Source organism: Gymnoscopelus microlampas (genome assembly GCF_963454915.1).
Source record: "Gymnoscopelus microlampas genome assembly, chromosome: 21".
NCBI classification, from domain to species: Eukaryota; Metazoa; Chordata; class Actinopteri; order Myctophiformes; family Myctophidae; genus Gymnoscopelus; species Gymnoscopelus microlampas.
The window spans coordinates 21,217,445-21,241,831 of NC_139958.1; the positions used below are offsets into that span (position 1 = coordinate 21,217,445).

Genomic DNA, 24,387 nt, shown 5'->3' on the forward strand with positions numbered 1-24,387 from the left:
ACATTGCAGCACACAGGCTGGTGTTTTGGCCTGGACGATGGCCCGTTGGTACGAGGACGGAGCTCCTTTGTATGCCAGCTAAAGAACTGTGAGTTAGTGATGTGCCAACAACACAACCACTGGAGGCAGAGGGATAAGAGCATTTGAGGTGACCGACTATAAACTGGGCTGTGGCATCGTGGAGTACTAGAGGCTCAAGAGTTCTTCAGAGGCACGCAGTCAATATATAGAGGGTTTCAGTTATCCTGAGGGGAAATGACTAGGGCTTGAAAGAGGAACTGAGAACATGATGACGGCAGATGTTTTAATGTGCACACCTACAAAATCAGGCTGTGAGTGACTACAACATACATTACAGTAGTAGGGCCTCACATAACAGCTAGTTGTCTAGCAGGATTTTGTGAGAGGGGGGGGGGGGTACCAATGCTAGGGTAAAGTAGGTATAAAGGCGGACGTCCTTGATGCCTTGCCTTGCAGTAAAGCGAGTCAGAGAGGCAATGCACAAGTCCGTGATCAGACACAGTGATCTTTATGCCTGGGTTCTACTTAGTCGTACTGTACAACGGTGCCAAAAATATCAGATCTACAGATCATAAGTACAGATAAATGAGTTTCATAAGTAAATGAGTTTGTAGATCTGTTATTTTCAGCCCACAGTTGAAACTGTTGTATGATACAAATGAGGCACAACGCAGCAAGTGTATCCTGGGGAAAGTGTCAATTTGCAGTGTCTAAGATACATAGTAAAATCCGTAATGTTTATTTGTTTAATAATGATCATTACAGGTCCATTTTTAAACTCTCTGAGTCGAATGAACACTCCCTCTTTGACCGTGCAGCAGAGAGGTCTAAGAGGATGAAGACACAGGAAACGTGTCCTTTAGTGACAGCAAAGACTGCAGTGTCAGTAAAATGAGACGCCTTGAAGCCAGAACGCTTGGGATCCATCAGACTATTGTTTTGTTTTGTTTTTACTTGTGTGCGTGCGTGCGTGTGGGTGCTTGGTTATGTAGCATCGTGTTCCCAGTAATCATCCAAAAGCCTCACCTCTGTAACTGTCACATTCTATCCACCTGCGTGCGTGCGTGCGTGCGTGCGTGCGTGCGTGCGTGCGTGCGTGCGTGCGTGCGTGCGTGCGTGCGTGCGGTGAGTTTGAGACTCATATCCAATATAACATTCTCTCTGATCAAGTCCATTCACCATCACAGATGCACCGTGTTTCCTCCAAGGCCAACACCAACTGCACTCAGTTCGTACTGTATGTTTTCAGTCAGTTCCCACTGCAATCCCATAAGGCATTGTATAAGTCATATTATGACTGATATAAGGAGGGAATATAGGCCAATGCCATCTGGCTTTAAGACCCAAGGGAACGTTAGCACAGATTGTATTACATAGGGCATGATGTTTAAATACTCAGGTTCTTTAACATTGAAACAAAGACAATGGCATGCAGACAAAGTGAAGAACAAGGAAGTGAGCAAAAGGATGTCTGATAACATCTGAAACAATATTTGTTTTCAGTTATACCTCCAGGGAAGATACCTCTTTGTAACACTTTCTTTCTATGAAGCCCATGTCTCTAATGCACTATAGACATGTGTGAAATATTACACTAAGTCCATGAATGACCAGCAATTAAGAATTATGATATTTGACATTCTAAGTCAGTATAAAATGCTTATTTGTTGTGATTAAAGTTATAAATCACAGTAACTATGAGTGCTTATAACTGTAATTACAGTACTACAAGCAGATTAGAACGCAAATATACTTGCATTCTAATATTAAATACTTATATAACTAACTATAACAATATAACTATTGTTATAAAGCATTTATAAGTGCTTATAAATATACAGTGTTTTAAGCAGATTATAATGCATTACAAGTACGTTTATAATGCAGTATATACACAGGCTTCATAGAAAGTTTTACTACATCCTTTCTTTGAAAGGTATCATAAAACATTAAATATTTTGATAAATGACTCACTGACAGCTGCTCACTAAAGACAGGTTAGGAATGTCCTCATTGTTTAAACAAACAAAAGAACTACACAATCCTTGAATGACTTGTTCAAATAGTGTAGTCCATTGATTGCATATTACCATTCACAAAACAATTCATGTATTTTTATTTTCAGTAAGAATTTGTATTATGAGCCGTTTTATTTCATTTCTGTATTTATTTCATTTGCTATCCATATGGGTATTATTAATGGCCATTATTATTGATTTTGTCCTATTTCATTCCACTGTGAAAAACTGAAAATCAATAAATACATTAAGAAAACTACAATAGCAAAATTCACTCTGCTTTCCAGATATCGTCGATGTCGGGTTGAAACATTGTATGTTTAAAACGTTTCTTTTTTTATTATTATAAGAAAAGAAAATGAGTGAAAACAGCCGAACGCAATGCAATGTGAACTTGTAGATCTTCTATTTTCACTACTTTTGTGTGACACCAGTATGATGAAGTAGGGCGTTAACTTACAAAAATATATAAAGAGTTGAAATATGGAGATACAAGGTTTCTGCCCGACAGCAATGATATGCATGCCTCAGCCCGCAGTAGTCTTTCTGAGCCAAATATGGATATGTACAGGCACAGGGGAGGTCAGTCAAGCCTACTCTGGCACTTTAGATGCCATCAAATGGGCCATTTGATATCAATGAGAATGGGGGTAGTTACCATGACAACTATGGTGGGAAAGACACATCTCTATCATATTTGGATAGTAAGATTGCATTGCACAACTTTTGTGGTCTGAGTTCAGTTAAACAATATATTGGGTTAAAGTAGTAGGTTATCTGACTTTCCTACCCTTTCACATAGCACTCAACACTGTATGACTTCAATGAACTGTCTGCCTCAGAGATCAAACTCTTGCTCACTCTGTCTCGAGACACATGCATCAAACATAAAAACAGACACAGCTGGTATGGCTTAGATCTACTAAATCTTTCATCAACTAACAAAGATTAATCATGGCAATGAGTTTTTGAATTATTTCTGCGGATCCCTGGAGTTGCCATCGTGTTCACCTTTTGCCACCATGTACAGTGTATTTATGCAGAGACAGTGTATATGCAGTGATCAGACTGTTGCTGATATGTTACTGAATTAATCCATAATGAGCAATCCATCATTAATAACATAAACAATGCTGTAACATTATTTGCATTATTATAGTACTTGCACCTGCTGCATTGAAGAATCCCGTCAGTTTTAGAAATCTATGTTTTCTTTAACAATGAAAAACTATTGAAATTGCCATTGTTCCTTCTCTTTTGAATTCTTTAGTTTACATTTCAAAGGGTGGTGATGTAACACAAATCATAACCAATCATTCAGTACAGATCAAGTGGTTGAAAAGTAACATGCAATCCGTTGGCTTACAAATGAACATGAGTTAATACACTAATAACACGCTGGCCAATAATAATTTCACATGTGTCTTTTTTTTTGGTGGGAGACGGTCCACTGCTGCAGCAGAAGAACGAAGCAAGCAGACCGCTAGAGTTACAGTATGTTTTACATCACTGTTGGAGCCCCCATTCAAGTTCAGGGCCCCTTAAGTCTGCACCAGTGGTGTGCTTACCTCTACATTCAAAAATACTTTGAGTTACTGTAAATGCCTCAGCATTGATAACAAAGAAAACCAAAAGATCCAGTTGAAGCTTAATTGCCCATTAAAATCCCACACACTACGGTTCAATATCCATCATTTCCATATCCATCAATCTGACTATCACAGTTGAGGCTTACATATTGCAGATTAAATACCAGTTAGTAGTACACGCGCGCTTTCAGCAAAATCACCCACAAACACACAAGCCAAGTCGTCACAGGACTGACGCATTATGTAATCCAACGTAATAAAACAGCCTACTAACCAATAGAATTCCTTTGTTTACTTCCTGAATCTCAAGCCAATCAAAACATCCCTGGCTTTCCAAAAAATGTCCACACCTCTTTTTTCCCTTGTGTTGTGGGAAGCAGTGCTATTCATAAGATAAGGATACCAACAGTAGGGACTGCGTGCCAAATGTTCTAACCTCCAAAGGGTTTCAGCGAATGATACGATTTTCTCTTCACTTTATTATACTCCAATGCCATTATATTTAAAGAGGGATATTTCGAGGGCCACATATTTACGAGGCCCACTAATAAAACATCCTGCCTACTTGCTACATTTATAGAAAACCAAAGTCCAACTAGATATTTTTTTCCTAGTGTCCCTATCAATGTTATACAGAAACCCCCACTCTTCCTTGTCACAAAGTTTGGACACCCCTGTTATAAGCCCCCCCACCCCCACACGCCAATACAATGTCAGCATGCCCCTTTGTCCTCTCAAGTTCTATTCAGGTCCCTTCTCAACCTTTGGCTCTCCCATACCGCCCTGCATCTTCACCAGCCAGCTGCACTCAACTCTCTGTGTGAGGAGGGGAGGAGAGAGGATGAGGGGGGAACCAGTTGAACAGTCCGGGTTTGGGAACTCTGATCTCTGTGTGTGTGTGTGTGTGTGTGTGTGTGTGTGTGTGTGTGTGTGTGTGTGTGTGTGTGTGTGTGTGTGTGTGTGTGTGTGTGTGTGTGTGTGTGTGTGTGTGTGTGTGTGTGTGTGTGTGTGTGTGTGTGTGTGTGTGTGTGTGTGTGTGTGTGTGTGTGTGTGTGTGCGGCATTGAGTTCCCAATAAATCATTCCAAAGCATCACCTCTGTAACTGTCAAATTCTCCAAAACCCTGCCATTTTATTTTCTCCCACGCTTTATCTGACAAGCTGAACACGCATCCTCATCCTCACACACACATACGCTGAGGCAATGGGCAGCACTATAGTGGACCCGGCTCTATGGTGTTAGCCACTGCAACATGAGAGAGAGGGACAGTTTAATGGCCAAGTACATTTGTATATATCGTACCTGTAATTTGTTCTCTGCATTGAACTCACCCTTACATTACATTACACATTAAAGGCAGTGGTCAGCTATTGAGCAACGTTTGGGGAGCAGTTAATGGTTCAAAGACACTTTGACATGACACAAAATAAGTAGTAAGGTAACAATAATTCAAAATATGATATATTAAACGTAACACCTAAATCACTGCCATGGATACAAGATGGGTCGCTCCTTCACCTCACAAAATGCATAAACATATTCTCTTTGTTACACACTCACGCTAATGTGTAAGAGATGCCACTTCACTTTAATTAACACTATGCTCTTTCACATCCAAAATGCAGTTGTCAGGTCTTACCGTCTTAATAGTAATTACTCCAGACAGAGCACATGGTAACAGCAGGTGTAGTTGTGAGATTTTGTAGGGGAAGTAAAGAAGCCATATTATCATAACTGTATGCAAAATGAGTGCTCGCGTGCATCTGTTATCTTGTAAGATATTTCTTCTCTAGAGTCCACCCACACTGACAGAGGCAATATTTGTACATGTCACACAGGTCATGCTAAATTAATGGTGATAACACTGCCTGTCTTATAAATTTAATTAACATAAATCAGATTGCATCTTGAGATTGTCCAGTTGTTGCTGCAATTATTCATTCCATTAAATATGGATCTAATAGTGAACTGCAATACTTGTTGGCAAACATTGTTTCCAAAATAATAATTAAACCATATCCATATCCACATTTCCATCCACCATACATCACGACTATGGGACCGCAACCGCAACAGATCCCAGAGAACCATGGCAATGCCATCCCGGGCTATGGGACCCCGACTACAGAAACCTCCCACAAACTCAAATAAACAGCGTAAAAAAGAAAAAAAGTGGACTTCCTCACTTCCTGTTTTGATTGATTGGTCAACCCACTGATAAAATGGATGAGGATGGACGGACTGACAGAGCTCAATATAAGTGAGCAGTTTTTCATTTAACTCCTAAAGTGTAAAAGTTTACCCTTACAGGCATCATACATAACAATATACTGTAGGATATCAATGGACTGACTTTCAATTACTGATTGGCTGTGATGCACAGGTCAATTTGTAACCTGTGGGTCGCATTGGTAAGGCAGCAATTCTAGTAGATTTGGGTCAGGGGGGGAAATATCTTCCTGAATAATTCTGTGTGGTTTACAATTATTACACCTACCTCATGTCCTTGACTACTTTAGTTCCAATATTATTTCTGGTTTAAATCTGAATTCATGGGTGCAGGTGTATGATATTTTCACCCAGTCAAATAATTACAGGCAGGGGAATAGCAAATGCTGGAGGTGCATCACTATTTTAAATTAGCCAGTATTTACATAATTTTAATTACAACAAAAACACAATGTTGCTATCTGATAATAAGCAACGTGAAGCAGCGGAGCCTACACATTGTTTAAATTGTATGTATTGGGTGTATACCCAAGGTGCTCTCTGGTCGTTGGGATATTTAAAACGGTTGGAGTGTTGCAGTTAGAATATTCAGAGAGTTGCAAGGCACACACACTGACCAGTCCAAGGGAAAAGCCCTCGGAGAGGAGGAAGGCATTGCCAAATGTGATGGTTGCAGCTTGTTTGGTACTCTCAACATGCGTGCTAGCTGAAGCAACACACTGATTCTTTATGTGCTTCTTGTTACTATCAGCATAATGCCAATCAAGCTAAAGACAACATTCTGGCATGGGCTTGGATAAAGCCCATTGACAAGCCCTGAAAGGGTCGGAAAAAACAGGAACCAGGAACCGGAACAGGAACTACAACCACAAAATGTAAGCTGTTGGTTCAAATGTAATAGATTTAGTAAGACTATAGCTCAGGACTTCAATTATAAAATACTGCATTTATAATTTAAATATATCTTACAACCACCATTCATTTATGCATACAGCATGTGTCAGATACCAGCTCCAGCTGTGTCCTCCCACATCGATTAAAATGTAGCAATTTGGATCAGCTGCATAGTGCACACATCACAGCATTACTTCTTGCATATGTTCAGCTGTGTATAGAAAAGAAAAATGTGAAATACTTACAAAAGTGCATGTATGTTTTGCAGACCTGTCTAATGTACACATCTCTGATTAATCAATTCACAAAAGCCAAGTATTGCTACTGCACATTAAATCAAGTTTCAAGCTGCAATATTTCTGTTTACAACACACTGCAACTAGGAACAGGAATCTTTAAATAGTTGATCCTACAGTAACCATTGTATATCAACCAACCACCCACATCCTGCTTGACACAACGTCACAGTATTAAGATGATGTGAACTAACTGCAAGTTTTCTTTGTAAGCAGGTAGCCTGCCCTACTGTGATGTTTTGTTGTGTTGACTTCATTTGGAAAATATGAATGTAGTGCTACTCGGCTTGCCTTCTGGCCTGATGGCACCAGCAATAGCAGCAGTGTGCTCATAACTACATCCTCCAGACTGTGCAAAGAAAAAGAGCACTTTTAAACTCTTTAATGAGTCATACAGCCCATGACAAGTTAGTTCATGGACAGCACTCCCCCCTCTTTTCTTGACCCATGACCTGGCTATGATGAGGACTAACAGGTCATCTCGAAGGCAGCTGGTTTAAAATAATTGGAAAGTTGGGCTACTAAAATAATTAATAATTCGTTTTTTGTTTGTTTTTAATGGCATTCCCTCTACTCCTCCCTGAGTGAAAGCTCATGCAGTATTCCCTCTCCCAGTTACAGCTAATGTAAAAATCGAATCATGTATCTCGGGATCCACATGGAAACAGCATAGCTCCAATGTGGATCTCGTACTTCATGTGGCCAGCCTATGACGTTAGTCATCTCTCAGGCCACTCTCAGTGTCAGTACTCCATGTGTAGACCAACGTATCATGACATTATATTGGCCAAAAGGGGATCTGGCACTTGAAGCACCTTATAGACAAATTCACATTTTCTAGTTTTAGAATGGATTTCAAAATGTTACTCTCAACTCTTAACCTTTAGGGTGCTGCAGCGTTTAGCCCCCAATTACATATCAGACCTGTTAACATACCCATATGAGCCACAACACAGTCTGGGGTCCTCTGGCACAGACTCTTTAGTTGTTCCAAGGACTCAGCTTATTACAAATTGGTGACCGGGCAATTGCTGTCAGGGCTCTGAGGCTTTGGAATAGCCTGCCAGCAGAGCTCCGAAGAGCCAATTCACTATAATCTATTAAAGCACTTTTTATACACACCTGTACATGAGAGCTGTTTTTGTAACCGTTTATATATTTAATCATTTAGGCAGTTTTTCCTTTTCTTTGTTTCACATATTTTATGATATAATGTATTATCTTTTTATTTCCTACCTCTGGTCTTTTACGATATATGGTATAATTTGATTGGACTTTATATAGCTTTAGGGTACTTTTATATTCATTTTATTTTGTGAATATAATACTTTAACCCAGTGCTTAACACAGCTTTACACAGTCAAAGTAGTTCTTAATTATTGCCTGCTCCGTTTGACATTCAAGATATCTTTAATAGGTCAATGAAAAAGGAACTTGTTCACAATGTTTCATCCACCTATCATATTATTCAATATTTCTCTCCTCTACTGTGATGGTCTGAAAATAGCAAAGCCACTGTATAAGTCAATCCCTGTCCTCTTGTTTCTAACACACCCTCGCTTCGCTTGTCCAGGCATAGTCAATAAACTAGTGTTCTCTGCACATGTGCAGCAAGATAATGCAAATGTTTCTATAAATAGGGATAATACTGCTGACAGTGGCACTCTTTCAGGTGAGATATCTCAGGGTAAGAAACACATACTCTAATACATAGATACACATACACACATTCACACGTACTATAGTACAAACGCAGAGCAAAACTGCTGTGAGTGAGTGAATGGATGAATTAATGAATTAGTGAGTGAAAACTGCAGCTTCACTGCAGTGATTGTCATGAAGCAGTATAAGAACTGAAACACAGCTCAGATACACACACCACTTAAAAGAAGATCAAAACAACACAATACTACACAACCGAATGCAATTTGCACTACATGAAACCAATCTATATCACAGCACTGTTCATATCTAAAATGCACAAGTTGACGCTACATTGCAATACAGTTTAAACCTGTGTTAACGGTGTGTATCCAGTATGTATAATTACCACATAACAACTGTGCATGACACTGGAACGCACAACTGAAATTCATGTTTAATTTATACTGCACTGTACATCGTTGCGTGCCTACTGTATGCCGGTGCTGTGTGCCAAAATTTGAGATCTACAAGCTCACAACCCAACATGCCTGTAGACCTGCTATTGTCAGGGCACGACACTGGCACATAACTAAGTATTATTATTTCAGGCTTTAGACACTGTGGAAAAACTCAAAAAGGTTTTAAAAAGATCATGATGCTCAGCAGGCCCAACAATAAAATTAACATTGTCAAATTCAAATCCATTTTTACACTTCCAGAGTTAAACTAACACCATGCACTCCCCACATGAACTTGCTTAGAAATCCTACCATAACTCAAAACTAGACTACACACACACACCTCACATTACCCAGTTCCACACCTGGAAAACAGAAACCCCAAAAAGCCATCCCTAGTCTACTCACTTAAATAATCAATCTTATACAAAAACAATGACATAAATAATATCCTCTATTATAAAACACATCACAGTTCTGCATGTACAGATTAGCAGAAATTCAGACAATGCAGAATCCCATTCATATCTCTCTCTCTCTCTCGCTCTCTCTCACCTTCCAGCTCATGATGAATGACATCAGAGAGATTGGGCTCCTCGCCCCACCAGAAGATCCAGAGCTCCTTGGCATCGGGCTTGACTTTGCGGCGCCACACACACAGCAGGTTGGCCTGAATGCAGCGCATGAAGCTACGCAGCACTGGGTCATCCTGGGCCGGTGCCGAGATCACCGGCCCATACTCTCCCCCGCCGCGGAAGCTGTAGCATCGCCATTTAATGCCCGTCAACTCCGCCTGGAAGAGAGGAGAGGAGAGATGATTATGATAATCCATATTATGCTCTGAGCCTTTACAATCTGCAGGATTGCCCAGAAAGTGATGCCTTAAAGTATTTCTTACTTGCATTATGTGTAGAGATTATGCATTTTAAATACTACTTCCTTTTTAAAATGATATTACATTTGTGAGTTTCCCTTTTGCCAAGTCATCCTTGTTTAAAGAATTTATTGAGTTCAGTGATCCATTCAGTTCATAGACTTGTTTAGTCATCTTATTTCCAAAGTTGTTCTTCAGACACAAAAAAAATCCACTCAACTGAGCTTAATGCTAGCAAGATATCTCCATGTTGCATGATTTCTTTCTGTAGTCAGATAGATGATTTCTTTGAATTGCATTTCAGTATGTTAGAATGAGATCATACTATCTTTCTTTCATCACGTCATAGAATTATGACATCGACATAATAGTCTTCCAATTATATTATGTCACAACACGGCCCGTAGGGCCATGACAAATTGAGGAGGATGTGTAGTGCAAAAATAACAATAACTTTATTTTAAAAATAACCAAATTAAACATACAGAGTATGGGGTGTAGGATCAACGGTGTCGGCAATGTATGGATGTGTGCTCAATGTAGTGTGGGGTGTTGTAGAATGTGTCAAAATAACCAGTTGTTTAGTTTAACTCGGTTCCACAGATAAATATTAGGAAAACAACTACAAGCTCACAACTGCTTCTTTCTTGTGGCCAATGTTTGACCATACACAGACACACAACACAGTAACAGACACACAACACAGGCCCTGTCGGCCAGGCCAAAGGTGCTGTGACAAATATTACACCAATTATAGAATGATATTCCACATGAAAAGGCACAGAAGAGTATACTCGCTACTTAGCATTTCTGTTGAAATTCACTTGTACTGTATATGAAAGGATAGAGGGATAATGCATAGAACCATAATTTGATTTTATCCTTGTTATCAGAGTCACCTATTTACCATGGCAATGATGATGCACCCTATAGTATTTGCGGTGTACTTAGATATTGTGTTTCACATGAAACAGAGCTATACACAATGCTAATTCAATCAATAACTGCACAGAGGTTGTTCAATTATGTTATCCTTTCACCAGCTTCCTGTTTACATGGCTAGGAACTGTGTGTGAATTAGAAAGTGATCACATTTACCGTCTCTCCACCATGTTGTTATAACCCTATTTAAAAGCTATCCGTAAGTTTAATGTCCTCTCCCGACGGAGAGACATAACTGGAAACTGTAACACCCGGGATTCAAATCTGGCTGGTTTCCCACAGGGGAAACCAAAAATCTATCTCTCACCCAAGAGGGAATTCCTGCTTAAGTATCATTCATAGTCGGACGTAAGGATACGTAACGAGCGCCGGCGCTCCTTGCGTTGTCGTTTTTTACTCCCCCTCCGTCACTTATGGCTCCAGTTTTTCCGTCCGTTCAGTCGACATTCACCGTCAGGCCGACGCACGTTCACAACGTTTTGCCTGTTGTACCACTGGGCTACAATGCTAGTTTCATAGCATTGTAACCTGTTGCCAGGTTTTGTGAGAGAAATAAGTAACCAGGTTTATGAAAACAAGCCCAAAAGAAATTTTACTTAAATACAGTACTTAAGTAAATGTACTTAGTTACTTTACACCACTGCATATGAAAATAGCAGATCTACAATATATATTTGAGAATCACTGGTTTAAATAATAATTGGCCCAAATAAGCAACTACACTTTAGAAACAAATCCAAATAAAACCGCAACCACCAATAAAAAATTGCTTGTTTGTTTACAAGCAACTATACAGAAGAATAAGCCCAAAGTCGCTTATAATAAGCAGACATGGCAACATTGGGTACGGCGTATCTCTCTCTCCTAAATAACGTGAGCGACTATGCATGTGTCCGTAAAGAACGGACGGAATCCCTCACCTCCTGACGCACGTTTCAGACCCATCTAGGGACTTTGAACGGGCCTTTAGCCGGGAGAGAAATTGGGCGTATGAGCTTTGGTCTGTACTACTTGTCAACCAGTAGGTGCCTTACCCGACAACAGGGTCTACATTTCGCAATGAAAGAGTAGGGAGGGAGACCGCCTCCAACCACTGCAGATGTGCTAGATACATTGTATTAACATACTCTACCATACAGATTGGTTAAAATAACATTTCATTCATTCAGATAAGTCCAGGAATGCAGCTTTAACTGCTGCTTTCACTGGATTCTGCTATGTATGGCAGAGAGACAGAAACAAATTGGCAAGTGGAAGCCAGACATGAAAGATGGCCATGAGTAAAATATAGGGACTGAACTAAAGTGAGAGATGGGACAGAAATATAGACATGGCTACCCATAGTGAGAGAGAGAGACAGGGAGATGTAGAAGGGAGAAATAAGGAAGAGAAACGATGTCAGGGTCAATGGCTGGAGCCCAGCCCAGCAACTGACATCTTCTCCATTTCATCTAATGGAATGAAAGGCGTTTATGTTGCCTATCAGGGTCTGTGGGGCTGGGGTGTGGGAGCGGGGGTGGGCTTTGGAGACACATTGCCACCATACAACCTTGTCAAACAGGACATTTGTTCAATCTATCGATGGGCTAGTAAATAGGGCAATGCTCTCTTCCACCAACGCAGGAGGAATATAAACAGATACGAATTCACACCAAGGACAAGCAGATAGATTTCCCAGACAACCTGCCATCTGGTTGAACACAATATTTAAGTCGTGTGCAGTTAAAGTTCATTTCTATCAATAGCCTGTCAACAAGTAAGAGGAGCAGTTGCTAATGGTCTAATGTAATGAAATATGGACAATTATGGCAAAACAGCAGGCCATATACGTTGCATGTGCTGTATGATTTCCTGTGCTTGTGGGCGTTGCATAGAGACAACATTGACACGTTGATATGGATTGATATAGTTATGTGTACCATATATCATACTCTGCAGTTTGTGTGATTCAGTCAGTCAGGTGGATGCTTAGAATAATTAGATTTTCACTTTTGATTTTGAATAATCATAATATGATTGATTATTACTATGATTCATTTTTCCTCCAATAGAATTTACCATAGGAGAGAGAGAGAGAAAGAGAAAGAAAGGGAGAGAGTTTTTTGTATATTCACAATGATGCCTTAAGCCCCTAGGACACAGAGTCAAATTCTTTTGCACAAAAAAACAGACAAATTAAAAATGAGCACACAGTTGATCTCTTGCAAACCTACTTCAAATCGCTGTCCGATGAGTGGCTGCGACAGTGTGCCTCATATGGCCTCAAACCCAATGTGATGGTTCTTTTTCTTTTCTTTTTTTTATGTGTGAAAAACATCTGACCAATAAAACATTGCATCAGACTCTGTGTGGAAGGGCCTTCGAGGAGGAGCACAGCACCCAAAAGCATTGTTGAATATGATTATGATTTGGCAGGCCGAAGGGAGACCTCTCTTGGAGTGCCGCACTCCCATGTTCACCCAGCTGTGAGGGCCGCACTTGGCACTCTGGACTTGGCCCCATGCCACACTACACCAACTTGGAGATAATAATACTGTCTGTCCCATTGGAGCTGGGTGGAAAAACAAGGCTAGGTGTGGACAGGCATCAGGGGCACCTTGTAGAAAAATAGATGTGTCTTTGTGGTGAAGAAATGGAAGTTCCGTGGGCTTGATGAGGGAATGTGCTTAGCTCTGCGCGTGCGTGCGTGCGTGCGTGCGTGCGTGCGTGCGTGCGTGTGTGTGTGCGTCAGTGGGGCCTGTCCAAGCCAGGACCCAAACTCCTGCCAACATGTGACCATGCAACTGAGGGGGAGGATACAGCCTCCTGCAGCTGCTACACATTAAAATCCCGGCGTTAATTTAACTCCAAAGACTGTACAAATGGAACCAAATCCATTTGGTTAGAGTTAAATTAACACTGAGGATTTTACTGCATATGAAGTGTGTATCTGTGTGTATCTGCAAGCGTATGCTCTGTGCTCCATGAGCTGTGTCCTCTGCATTTATGAACGTATGCAAGCATGTGTGCATGTGTGAGTACACATGCATTAAATGTAGTGAACGCATGCGCATACACAATGCAGCACCGTACAGTGCAAGTCTGCGTATGTGTGTATCTGTGACGTAAGTACTGTACATGGCCCGTTGAAACGGCCCCGGAGAAAATGCACTCTGTAATTACAAGCGCATCCCTCCTGTAATGATAGTGTGCGTAATGGGAGATATAAACATTGGCACATCGATAAGCCTGGCTCTAAAATTAGCCATGACGAGGTCAAGGATGCTATTTCTCCCAAAGCAAAGGGGAAGACATCTGTTTGCGCTGCGCAGTCACTCCGTGTCAATGTCACAACCACCACCAAGGGTCTCTTCTGTTGCTGAATCAGCGGAGGATAGGAGGAGAGAGACATTTTGCCCCCATACAGGCACATTTGTCTTGTATATTACAAAGGAAAGGGAGGAACAGGGGACCCGCGGAGACCCTGGGGGAAGGGAAATTGCTTTTACAGCTTCACCCAGCTGATGGCTGCTCAGATGTCTCTCATGAACGCACAAGGGGGAGCTGTTGGGGAACCTTCTGATTCCCAAGCGGCATCTCTACCCACTCCGCCATGTAAATATACTGTATGCTATATCATAAAACTGTTCTGGTTAAGTCATTTGATTGGACAAGGGGCATTTCATCAGTGCTTATACAGTAACAACAATGGAATTTTCTACTGTAGCTAGTTAGCTAGTATGTACCCGCCTAAATTAGCCTATATGTTGCTTAGCAACATTTTTGTCAAAAGAGTCCTGAAGGAATTATATTAGTTGGCAGAGTTGAATAAATTAAAAACTAATGAACAAAACTGTCTCCCATTACTTGATAAATAGTTAGTAGAACTGTTGCATAAATGCAATATCACACTCGGCTGTGATTATCTTCGGCACTCAGTCCGTGACTGAATTACAGCCGTGTTGATATTCAGTACGACAGCAGTCCTTCTTGTGCGATGTCGCTTAAACATACATACATACAAGTTCAGCCTAAATGTAAACATGTACGGTGCTTAGAAGAAGAATATAGGATACAAACACAATATTCCTCCAGTAGCAGGTTGTGACTCATGATAGAACATGGTGTTTGGGTGGCTAAAGCTTGGATTATACTTTGTCATACGATGGTGCCGTGTGCCGAAAATAGAAGATCTACAAGTCGAGTCGCATTGCGATGCATCGTGAACTTGTAGATCTGCTATTTTTGGTGTGCAACACCATCGTATAATGGAGTATAAATTAAGCATAAGGTTACACTTCCTCCCCAGCCCTTTTCAGAAAGGTGGCCTTCTGTTTGTTGACTAGTGTCACGTTACCATATCACCAACCCACCGACAATACAGATCCAATGTTGAGGATACAACTGTTACACACTAGCATTTGGTACAATTTAGGCATTTAGCAGTCTACGCTTTTATCCAGAGCGACTTATAAGTGCGAGATCAGAGTAAGCAAAGTAAGCATAAAACCGCAACAAACAAAAAGATAAATAGTAACATTAAGTAGAGTGCAAAGAGAACAATAATGCTTCAAAGAAACTAGGATACAAGGGAAGCATGATAAAAAGTAGCATCTGTCAACAAAAAAAAAAGCTATCTAAATATAACATTCTTAAAATCTGTGTCAAGAAAAAACTAATCTAAATAACAAAAACAACAAACAAGTAACCAATATGTATATCTGCATAGTAAGCAGTATCATCTATCGAAAAAGGTGACAAGAAGGGACACAAGGAGAGAGGAGTGCTAGGGGGTGAGGAAAGAGGGATGAAAAACGACTTGTACCTATACTGTATGTGTAAGAAGATGCAATAAGTGTACATGCGTGTGTGTGTGTGTGTGTGTGTGTGTGTGTGTGTGTGTGTGTGTGTGTGTGTGTGTGTGTGTGTACTTGTGTGTCTGCAAACACAGCACATGCATGTGCCTGTGGTGTGTACTCGGGTGCATCCTTGTGAGTATGTATGTATATGTAAATTATCGTGTTTTGTGGCGAGTGAGTGCGGTTTATGTTTGAAAACAGTGCGTGTGTGTGGGGGGGGGGCGGGGAGAGAGGGGAGCTGATTAAAATCTATCCATGTTAAGCAGCATGTTGGTAGGCAATAATGACAGCTAGCTACGTTCATGTAATATTTCATCAGCTGTAGATACTAGATAGTGGAGGAATCATTAAGTTTGGCAACAGGCTGCCTCTCTCAAACACCTGCACCCCCCTCCCGACCATGTGAAAGAAAAATGTTTTGGTTTGTTTCATCGTCAATAAAGCCAGCAGTGCTTTCTCTGCCAGGTCCCTAGTTGGAAATATTGGCTGGGTTCAATTTCGGAATGATCGCAGAACTATACCGTCTGCCGTTGTGACAAACCAGGGCTGTGACCCCCCCCACACACCTCTATCATCTGTCTGTTTTCTGCTCCAATCTCCTCCTACTCAGTGGCATGGCTGCATATCGTATTATACACGCGGTGATAGGCAGTAGCAACAAGTGACTCTCTCTCTCTTGTGCTCTCTCTCTCTTGTGCTCTCTCTTGTGCTCTCTCTTTTGCTCTCTCTCTCTCTCTCTCTCTCTCTCTCTCTCTCTCTCTCTCTCTCTCTCTCTCTCTCTCTCTCTCTCTCTCTCTCTCTCTCTCTCTCTCTCTCTCTCTCTCTCTCTCTCTCTCTCTCTCTCTCTCTCTCTCTCTCTCTCTCTCTCTCTCTCTCTCTCTCTCTCTCTCTCTCTCTCTCTCTAGTAAATTGAGACCAGAGACAGAGGCTAACTGTGTTTCCATAGGATTTTCTTTCCATCTAGCGTACGGAAGTCAAAGATCTGTGCTTGTTGAATACCTCTAAAAAGAGCTCTATTCAGGAGATGACAAGCATAATGAGACTGCTTCGAGGCAAGTCAAGGGGAATGAGATGTCTTTTCAAAACAGGTTCCTGAGATTTTGTAAATCAAAGACTGCTCAAAATATTTAAAAAATCGATTAAGAATGAGCTGACCTGGCCTTGGAGACACTGACATCCAAACCAAAAGGTCAGCCAACACACTCACAGACATGTTTGCAATCAAAGAGTTTGATTTGGTGAAATGTGTCATATAGTAAGCAGATCCATTTTTACTCTATCATTGTAATATTAACACTCTGGATTTTACTTTTACAGTATAGTGGTCTTTTTACTGTTGTATGGTGGTGTGAAATAGGCTACGTATTTTTCGTAACTTTTTCTATTACATTTATTTTAAACACTTTCAAGATTTTTCAAAAATAGCAGGTACAAGCACAAAGTGATGCGCTGTGAGCTTGTACTGTACATCTGCTATTTTTGAATATATAGCCATGCTAAATAAAAAAATGACACAGTTGATTTCCTGGTTTAAATGGGTTAAGCTGGCCTGTACAAAACACTCCACTTGCGGACAATAAAGATTTCTATTCCATTCTATTTGATGTGTAGTTGAATAGTTTAAGTCTAGACTTTCCTGGTTGGTGTATTTTTGTTTAATATAGACAAATTGCCAAGGAGAGATACAGGCATATTGCAGTGTAGTCCTTCAATGCTAATACTTTGCTAAAAGCTTAAGCTATAGACTGTGTACAGGGGTTCATAATGTACTAGGCCTAGGGGAAACTCGCATAACATAGATGGCAAGTACTAAAGTCTGAGACGAAAACACACATGACTCATGTTTTACCTTTGAGGTCAACACACCACAGTGGAAAAAAGACACAAGAATCTGGAGAAGGAAAATAAATTTAGCATCAATTTGAGCATCCCAAGACCAAACTGAATGGATTGTTTGTGTTATAACTCTATGTCGACTGTCTTTCCACACACACACACACACACACACACACACACACACACACACACACACACACACACACACACACACACACACGCATGCTCGCACGCATGCACTCACACTCTCAACACACACACACACACACACACACACACACACACACACACACACACACACACACACACACACACACACACACACACACACACACACACACACACACACACACACACACACACACACACACACACACACACACACACACACACACACACACGTCTTTACAACAGGCCTGGACAGAGAGAAGGCATGCATTGACACGGTCATGCATGACAACAAATTAGGAGACATGACTAATATGCTAGCAACTAGTATAGCAAGAGTTTATTTATGCACAGAACTGACAGCTGGAACAGCCATAAATAAAACCCTGATTCTTGCCTTGTCTTTATACAATTTCCGCAACAGGGAAGTGACACTTAAATTTGACATTTTCAATATGCCTATGAGACCGCACTAATGACACTATCAGAGCGTTACGATGCTAACATTTGTGTGTCTGTCTTTAGTGGTTATCTAACAGTTAAAGGACCTGCTTGAATTTGTTCAAACTAATTCAAAATAGGGTATACCCAGCCAAATGATTGATAGGTACTGTAGGGTTATGGGTCCGTAAATCTGAGAGTATACTACAAACTGAACCAAATTGGTTCCATTTTAAATGACCACTGAGGATTTTACAGTGTAGATTGGTGTCCCAGAGATAAAAATGGGGGTCCTTGAAATTAAAGGACAACTTCACCCATTTTCAAACTATCTTCATATAATTGATCGACACTAATGCTCATGGTAATATGGTACAATTATTTTCTAATCGGTCTGTGTAGGAGGGCTGTTCAGAAACCCGCCTACCAGTAACATAATTGTTAGGCGGGGGGTTTCAAACAAGATTTCAAATGTTTTATTTAATTTTGTATTAATGAGAGAACAATGGCTTCACGCTAACTTTCCAGGAACAAAGCCTGCAGTTTCTATTAGCTTGGATTCCCCATCGATGATGTCACTGGTAGGTGGGTTTCTGAACTGTCCACACCACAGCCCCCCTCTTAGACACAGACCGATGGTACTATAATATAGTGAGAATTAGTGAGGACCAATTATTTGAAGATAGGTTGAAATGGGTCGTCCTTTAACCCATTTAGACCTGAAGCCGATTCTTAGTCCTGACCTAAGTTTTCTGAAAAACTTCAAATATTTATTCAAAAATTACCACAAATGTATGCTGCTATATACTGTACATATCAACAAGAACCCCAAAAGGGGTTCCCGTCCTGAAAGGTATAGTTATAAATAGGGGTTCCCGCCCAAAATGGGTTAAAAAGGTTGAGAATCACCCCGGTTATCTCAGTTAAAGAGCCTGCTTAAGGTCGTGAAAAGTCAATCCATCAAGGATACACTTCATAGACTCTTTAGAATCACAGCCTGAGTTGAGTGGCTGAGTTAGCTTCTGAGTGGGGAATAGGTGCCGAGTGCTCTATCAAAGCTGACAGTTAGTATATAAGAATATAGCGTGAGAGAGATGCCACTTCTTTAGGAAACTCATAACAGTATAAGAGCCCCATAGTCTGACAAAGAAGAGCACTCTAGGCAATTGAGAGAGAGCTTGTATCAGCAGCTTTACCTATCCTGGCAACAGTCACTGTGGCATGGCAATCTCAATTCTCGTCAAATCACCTCAGACTCTTGACAAGCTGGCAATATTTGGGGTTTGTTCAGAGATGGCTGATTGATTTATCAAGATATTACTCTCTCTTCATCAGCCACTTTAATAGCCACTTAAGCCCTATTTGTCATATGATGGTGTTGTGTGGCTAAAATAACAGATCTACAAGCTCACAACGTGCTGATGGGAGATGTAATGGGTTGAGAGGTTGTAGATATGCTATTTTCAAACTTTTTCACAATTTTCGCCTATAATGACATGTCCAAGATAGAGACGCCAGGTTGAAAGTGCTTAATTTAACATCAAAGAACTGTTTACAAATATAAGGATTTCAGAATTCAATGAATTTTGGCAAGGAAAAGAAGCCTTGAAGCAATTTAAAAGGCAAAGAAAAAAACTGGAACAAAGGCAAACAAAGCATTTGCATAATACGTTTTTGAATGTAATATTAACTTATTTAAAAGGTGTTTAATCTGTGTGAAGTATTGTATAGTGAAAAATTAACATGAAGCACTGGCATGGCCAAAGCCAGCATTTGTGAGTGTCAGTGCTTCTCAGTTGAGTCAGAACTTAAGTCACCAGATCGAGCTGCAAGAAGCCAATGACAGAAATCGGACCAGGCAATGACTCCCCCGTTCATCAATTAACCTGCTGAAATCAAATGAACCCACGAGGAAGTCTGCTCCCCCTGCTGGCATTTTACACCACAACGGAGAGCAATGCACATTACAGCACCTCTGAAGGGAGACGAGGCACACAAAAGCCCCTAACAGGTGTAGAAGAGGGCCTTTGGGGCTCCAGGCACTAAACAGACGCTTTTCCTCTCTCCTGCCGCCACCTTTACTCGGCCCTACAAAAGAAGGGCCCGTCATTTGATCAGTGTTCTGCTGTATAATCCGGCCCTGGGAGGCAAGCAAGCCAAGCGACCTAATTAGAGCAGCACAAGTCTCCAGGGCTGAGTGACGGATGGACCTGCCAATCACACCGCGGAAAGCCACCATCAAGCGATGACTTCTCACCTGACACAAAGAGAGCTGGGCGGGACGCAACAGCATCAGAAGACCAATGAGGACGGGGAGACGTCCTGCACAGTGGCGATGCTTCATCTGACAGACCGTGCTGACAACAGCCCCAGTCCAACAGCAAATAAAAACACAAAGCTGCAGTGTCAGGATGCTTTTTCAGTGATGTTGCTAGGTTTTCAATGCAATGGGTCCTGGGATGCAAGGGTGGTCTTTTAGATGGGTCCCAGGGACATTTTATGGGTCCCACAAAAATGCACAGCGTTTAACTCGTGTTTCATCTTATATGGTTATATTCATGTAGAACATGTATCTGAAAGAAAAGTACACAATTCCAAATCCGACAACTAGTACTTGTAGTACTTGATTTTTTTTTTTACATTAACCACTTGAATCCTAGTATCCCTTTTCTGAGGAGAACTTTAGCCAAAAATAGCAGATCTACAAGCTCACACTTGTGAGCTTGTAGATCGGCTATTTTTGGAGTTATAGGTGTGTAAAGGGAAAAAAGAGCAGCAAAAGTTTATCTGAAACACAATTTTATACAATATAGAGGGGTCCTGCTTCATCTCTCTCTCAACTAGGGGGTCCTTGGCCTGAAAACACTGAAGACTCCTGCTCTACAGGGAATTATTTGATATCTGGCTGCACGGAAAGACACAAGAATCACAGCTGCCATTAATTAGTGCTGTTCAGTGTTGATTGCCTAGTGGTCAAATTGGGGTCAACGAGCCATCGTTAACTTGCTTTGAAGTTGGGCTGTAAGTTGCGCAGCACTTTCACTCTCTCCCTCTAGCAGCAGCTCGCAATGCCCTGAGACAGAGAGAGAATACTTCTCCATACGGCGGTGTTTTACCGAGATTTTTCTTGTTTCCTGCACTATGCCTTGTAATCCGCGGACGGCTTTGAAATCCACGGATGGCCTTCAAATCCGCGGTAATTTCCGCTAAATTGTAGTGCGTCCCATGGACGCAACGAGGGTGCCGTGAATGCGTCCTTTTTCAATATGGTGCGTCAGAGACGCAGGACGCAGGCCTATGAGCATCTCTGCTTTTTAAGCACGGGCGACAAGCAAAACCAGTGGCCCTGCTTAGCCTGAATTATTAACGTGCAAATAAATAAACCAGACTCTCCTTTAGTAGTGTGTCTCCTGTGCAACTTAATTAACTGTGACAGGCCAGTGAGTGAGAGAGAAAGAGAGAGACAAAGAGAGAGGGAGGAGAGAGAGACAGACACAGAGAGAGAGAGAGAGAGAGAGAGAGAGAGAGAGAGAGAGAGAGAGAGAGAGAGAGAGAGAGAGAGAGAGAGAGAGAGAAACACACAAGACAGAGGGGGAAGTAAAAACAGTTGCTAGGCAACATACAACATCTGTAGGACTTCAGCAACGTATTCAGTTTTTGAGATTTCAGTCTCCAGGGTTACAGAGAAAAGATAACATTTCAAGCAGTTTAGGGGTCCTTTACCATTGACTATAAATTAGAAGAGACTGTAATTCTGTCTGTCTTTCTTTACTCCTCTGCCCAGAACAACACCTTCATTTTTGCAGTTCCTCGCAGCTGGAATTCATAAGTTAAATTTGAGCAGAAGATACTATCTAGCACAGGATACATGCTACAGGAAAGTCCCAGCATTACCAGAAGCAAAGCATTAATATCGTGGCATAGGATTACTGAGAGTGAGTTTCTTCTGTGGGAGAATAATTTGACTTCATTCAAAGATGATTCACTGGGTTATTTGTACAATTAGTACAGCAAGAAGGCCTAAATTGCCTAGAAGTAGTTAATGATGTTATTACTCGTGAAACTGGGTGAATTGAGAAAGCCCAATAAAACATATCAAATTTGCCTTGTTGTTTCCCATACTCATTGGTTTCTACTACCAAAAGGCACTTTGGTTTATTCACATTTCTACAGCATAGTTTCTTTATTAAACACTTACTTATTAAACTGTATATTGCACAATATACAGTTGTAAATGACTTTAAAACTGTTGTTCATAATAGCTTCACAACACCGACTGCCTGACTTGTTGATATCAATTGCTGGTTGTCACATTGCGTTCTGCAACTCGCTGACAATAACTGGCCCTGCAAACTCTGGAAACTGTAACTGTCTCCAAACTTAACCCCAAGGTGTCTGTCTGACATTGTAAAACGCTGTACTAGAAATCTATGAGAGAGTCTGTGTGTGGGTGTGGGTGTATGTGTGTGTGTGTGTGTGTGTGTGTGTGTGTGTGTGTGGGTGTGTGTGGGGGTGTGTGTGTGTGTGTGTGTGTGTGTGTGTGTGTGTGTGTGTGTGTGTGTGTGTGTGTGTGTGTGTGTGTGTGTGTGTGTGTGTGTGTGTGTGTGTGTGTGTGTGTGTGTGTGTGTGTGTGTGTGTGTGTGTGAGAGAGAGCTTGTCTGTGTTTTGAGCAACACAAAAAGAATGTTTAGTTTTGCCAGCGTAGTAAATGAAAATGAAAGTATGCTTGCAGCCTAAAGGAAAATGACCAATCTGAAAAACTGCAAGTATTATGAGTACTAATGATAGTAATGTTAAGGAGAATAACTATAAAGTTGCATGCGTTAGCCCAGCAAAGGTGGCCAGGCCCATCCGACACAGGCTTTAACCTGGGCAACATCTTGACATGTTTCAACCTGTAACTCATCTGGATCCTTCCTCATCTAATCTGTTTGCTTACCAAGTGGGAGTGGTTGGGAATCTGAGCCGCAACACTACAAGCTCTGCACACTTATTATAGTCCTGCCTAATAGCAACCTCCACACATCTCCGCAAATACAACCCAATCTAGTAGCTCTCCTCTAGTCCAGCGGATCTCAAACATTTTAATGTCAAGAACCCCCGAACGGATATGTTCTTTTGGCCATCTGAAAAGATTTTGTGCCAGGGACCCTCATCTGTCAAAACCCTGGGGGTCGGTTTGTTCACAACAGGTCCAGAGGTTGCCCATTCTTAAGGTGACATCTAACATAAGACATAACATATAGATTATCCATATAAATAGCGCTGGGCAATATCAATATTATATTGATATAGTGATATGAGGCTAAATATCATGTGGGATTTAGGATATCGTAATATCATGATATGGTGTAAGTGCTGTTGGTTGGATGTTGGATGGTTTTACAACAGCATAACAGTAAAGTGATGTTAATTTCTGAACTTACCTTACCTGATCTATTATTTGCCTTTACCCACCTAGTTAGTATACAGGTATTACTGATGATGATGAACAATCTCCTTGTGTAAATATTTGGTGAAAGCACCAATAGACATCCTCCCAATATCGTCACAATATCTATATTGAGGTATAAAAAAAACTAGAAAGAAGAAAAGATATATATGATATTTCATATTGTCCATATTTCCCAGCCCTGCATATGAACCTCCATCCCTGCTCTAACCACGAGCTTAACTTTCACTAGCAGGGTTAGAGAAGGTAATCTCTATCAACACTAGTGAGTCTAAATATAATAATAGAAATCCCAAGCCAGGGCTGAGATTGAGCGGTACAAATTTTCATTAGCATCTGTTAAAGCGTGGGCGTCTTGCTAATTCCAGATGAGAGAGAGCATGCTTTGTGGTGGTGCCGAGAAAATCAATGCACCGCAAACGGGCGCAAATCAACAATCTGGACTCAGTGTGTTTGTTCTAATCAAGAGCCTGTCTGATTTGTTGGGATAATCTCTTGATGAAACATGACCACATGATAATTAGAATTTGCAGACAGTAGACAACATTAAGGTCCTTTATCCCAATTGCTTGGTGGATCTTAAAAAAACTAAAGGAAAAACAATTCACAAAAGAACCAAATTGACTATAGTTACAAATCTGGTTAACAGAATATATTAGCAGAAGATATTAGCCCAGTTACAGGTGA

General features: G+C 41.0%; 1 protein-coding gene across 2 annotated transcripts in view; it reads right to left on the reverse strand.

Annotated features, from left to right (window-relative positions):
* Positions 1–24,387, reverse strand: part of LOC311037088 (mediator of RNA polymerase II transcription subunit 13-like) — a 162,412-nt gene that overhangs the window by 128,711 nt on the left and 9,314 nt on the right. For both annotated transcript variants that reach the window (XM_084046167.1, XM_084046166.1), the window contains exon 2: positions 9,705–9,942. In XM_084046167.1, coding sequence (XP_083902293.1) covers positions 9,705–9,942 — 238 coding nt within the window. The remainder of the gene's footprint in view (positions 1–9,704; positions 9,943–24,387) is intronic.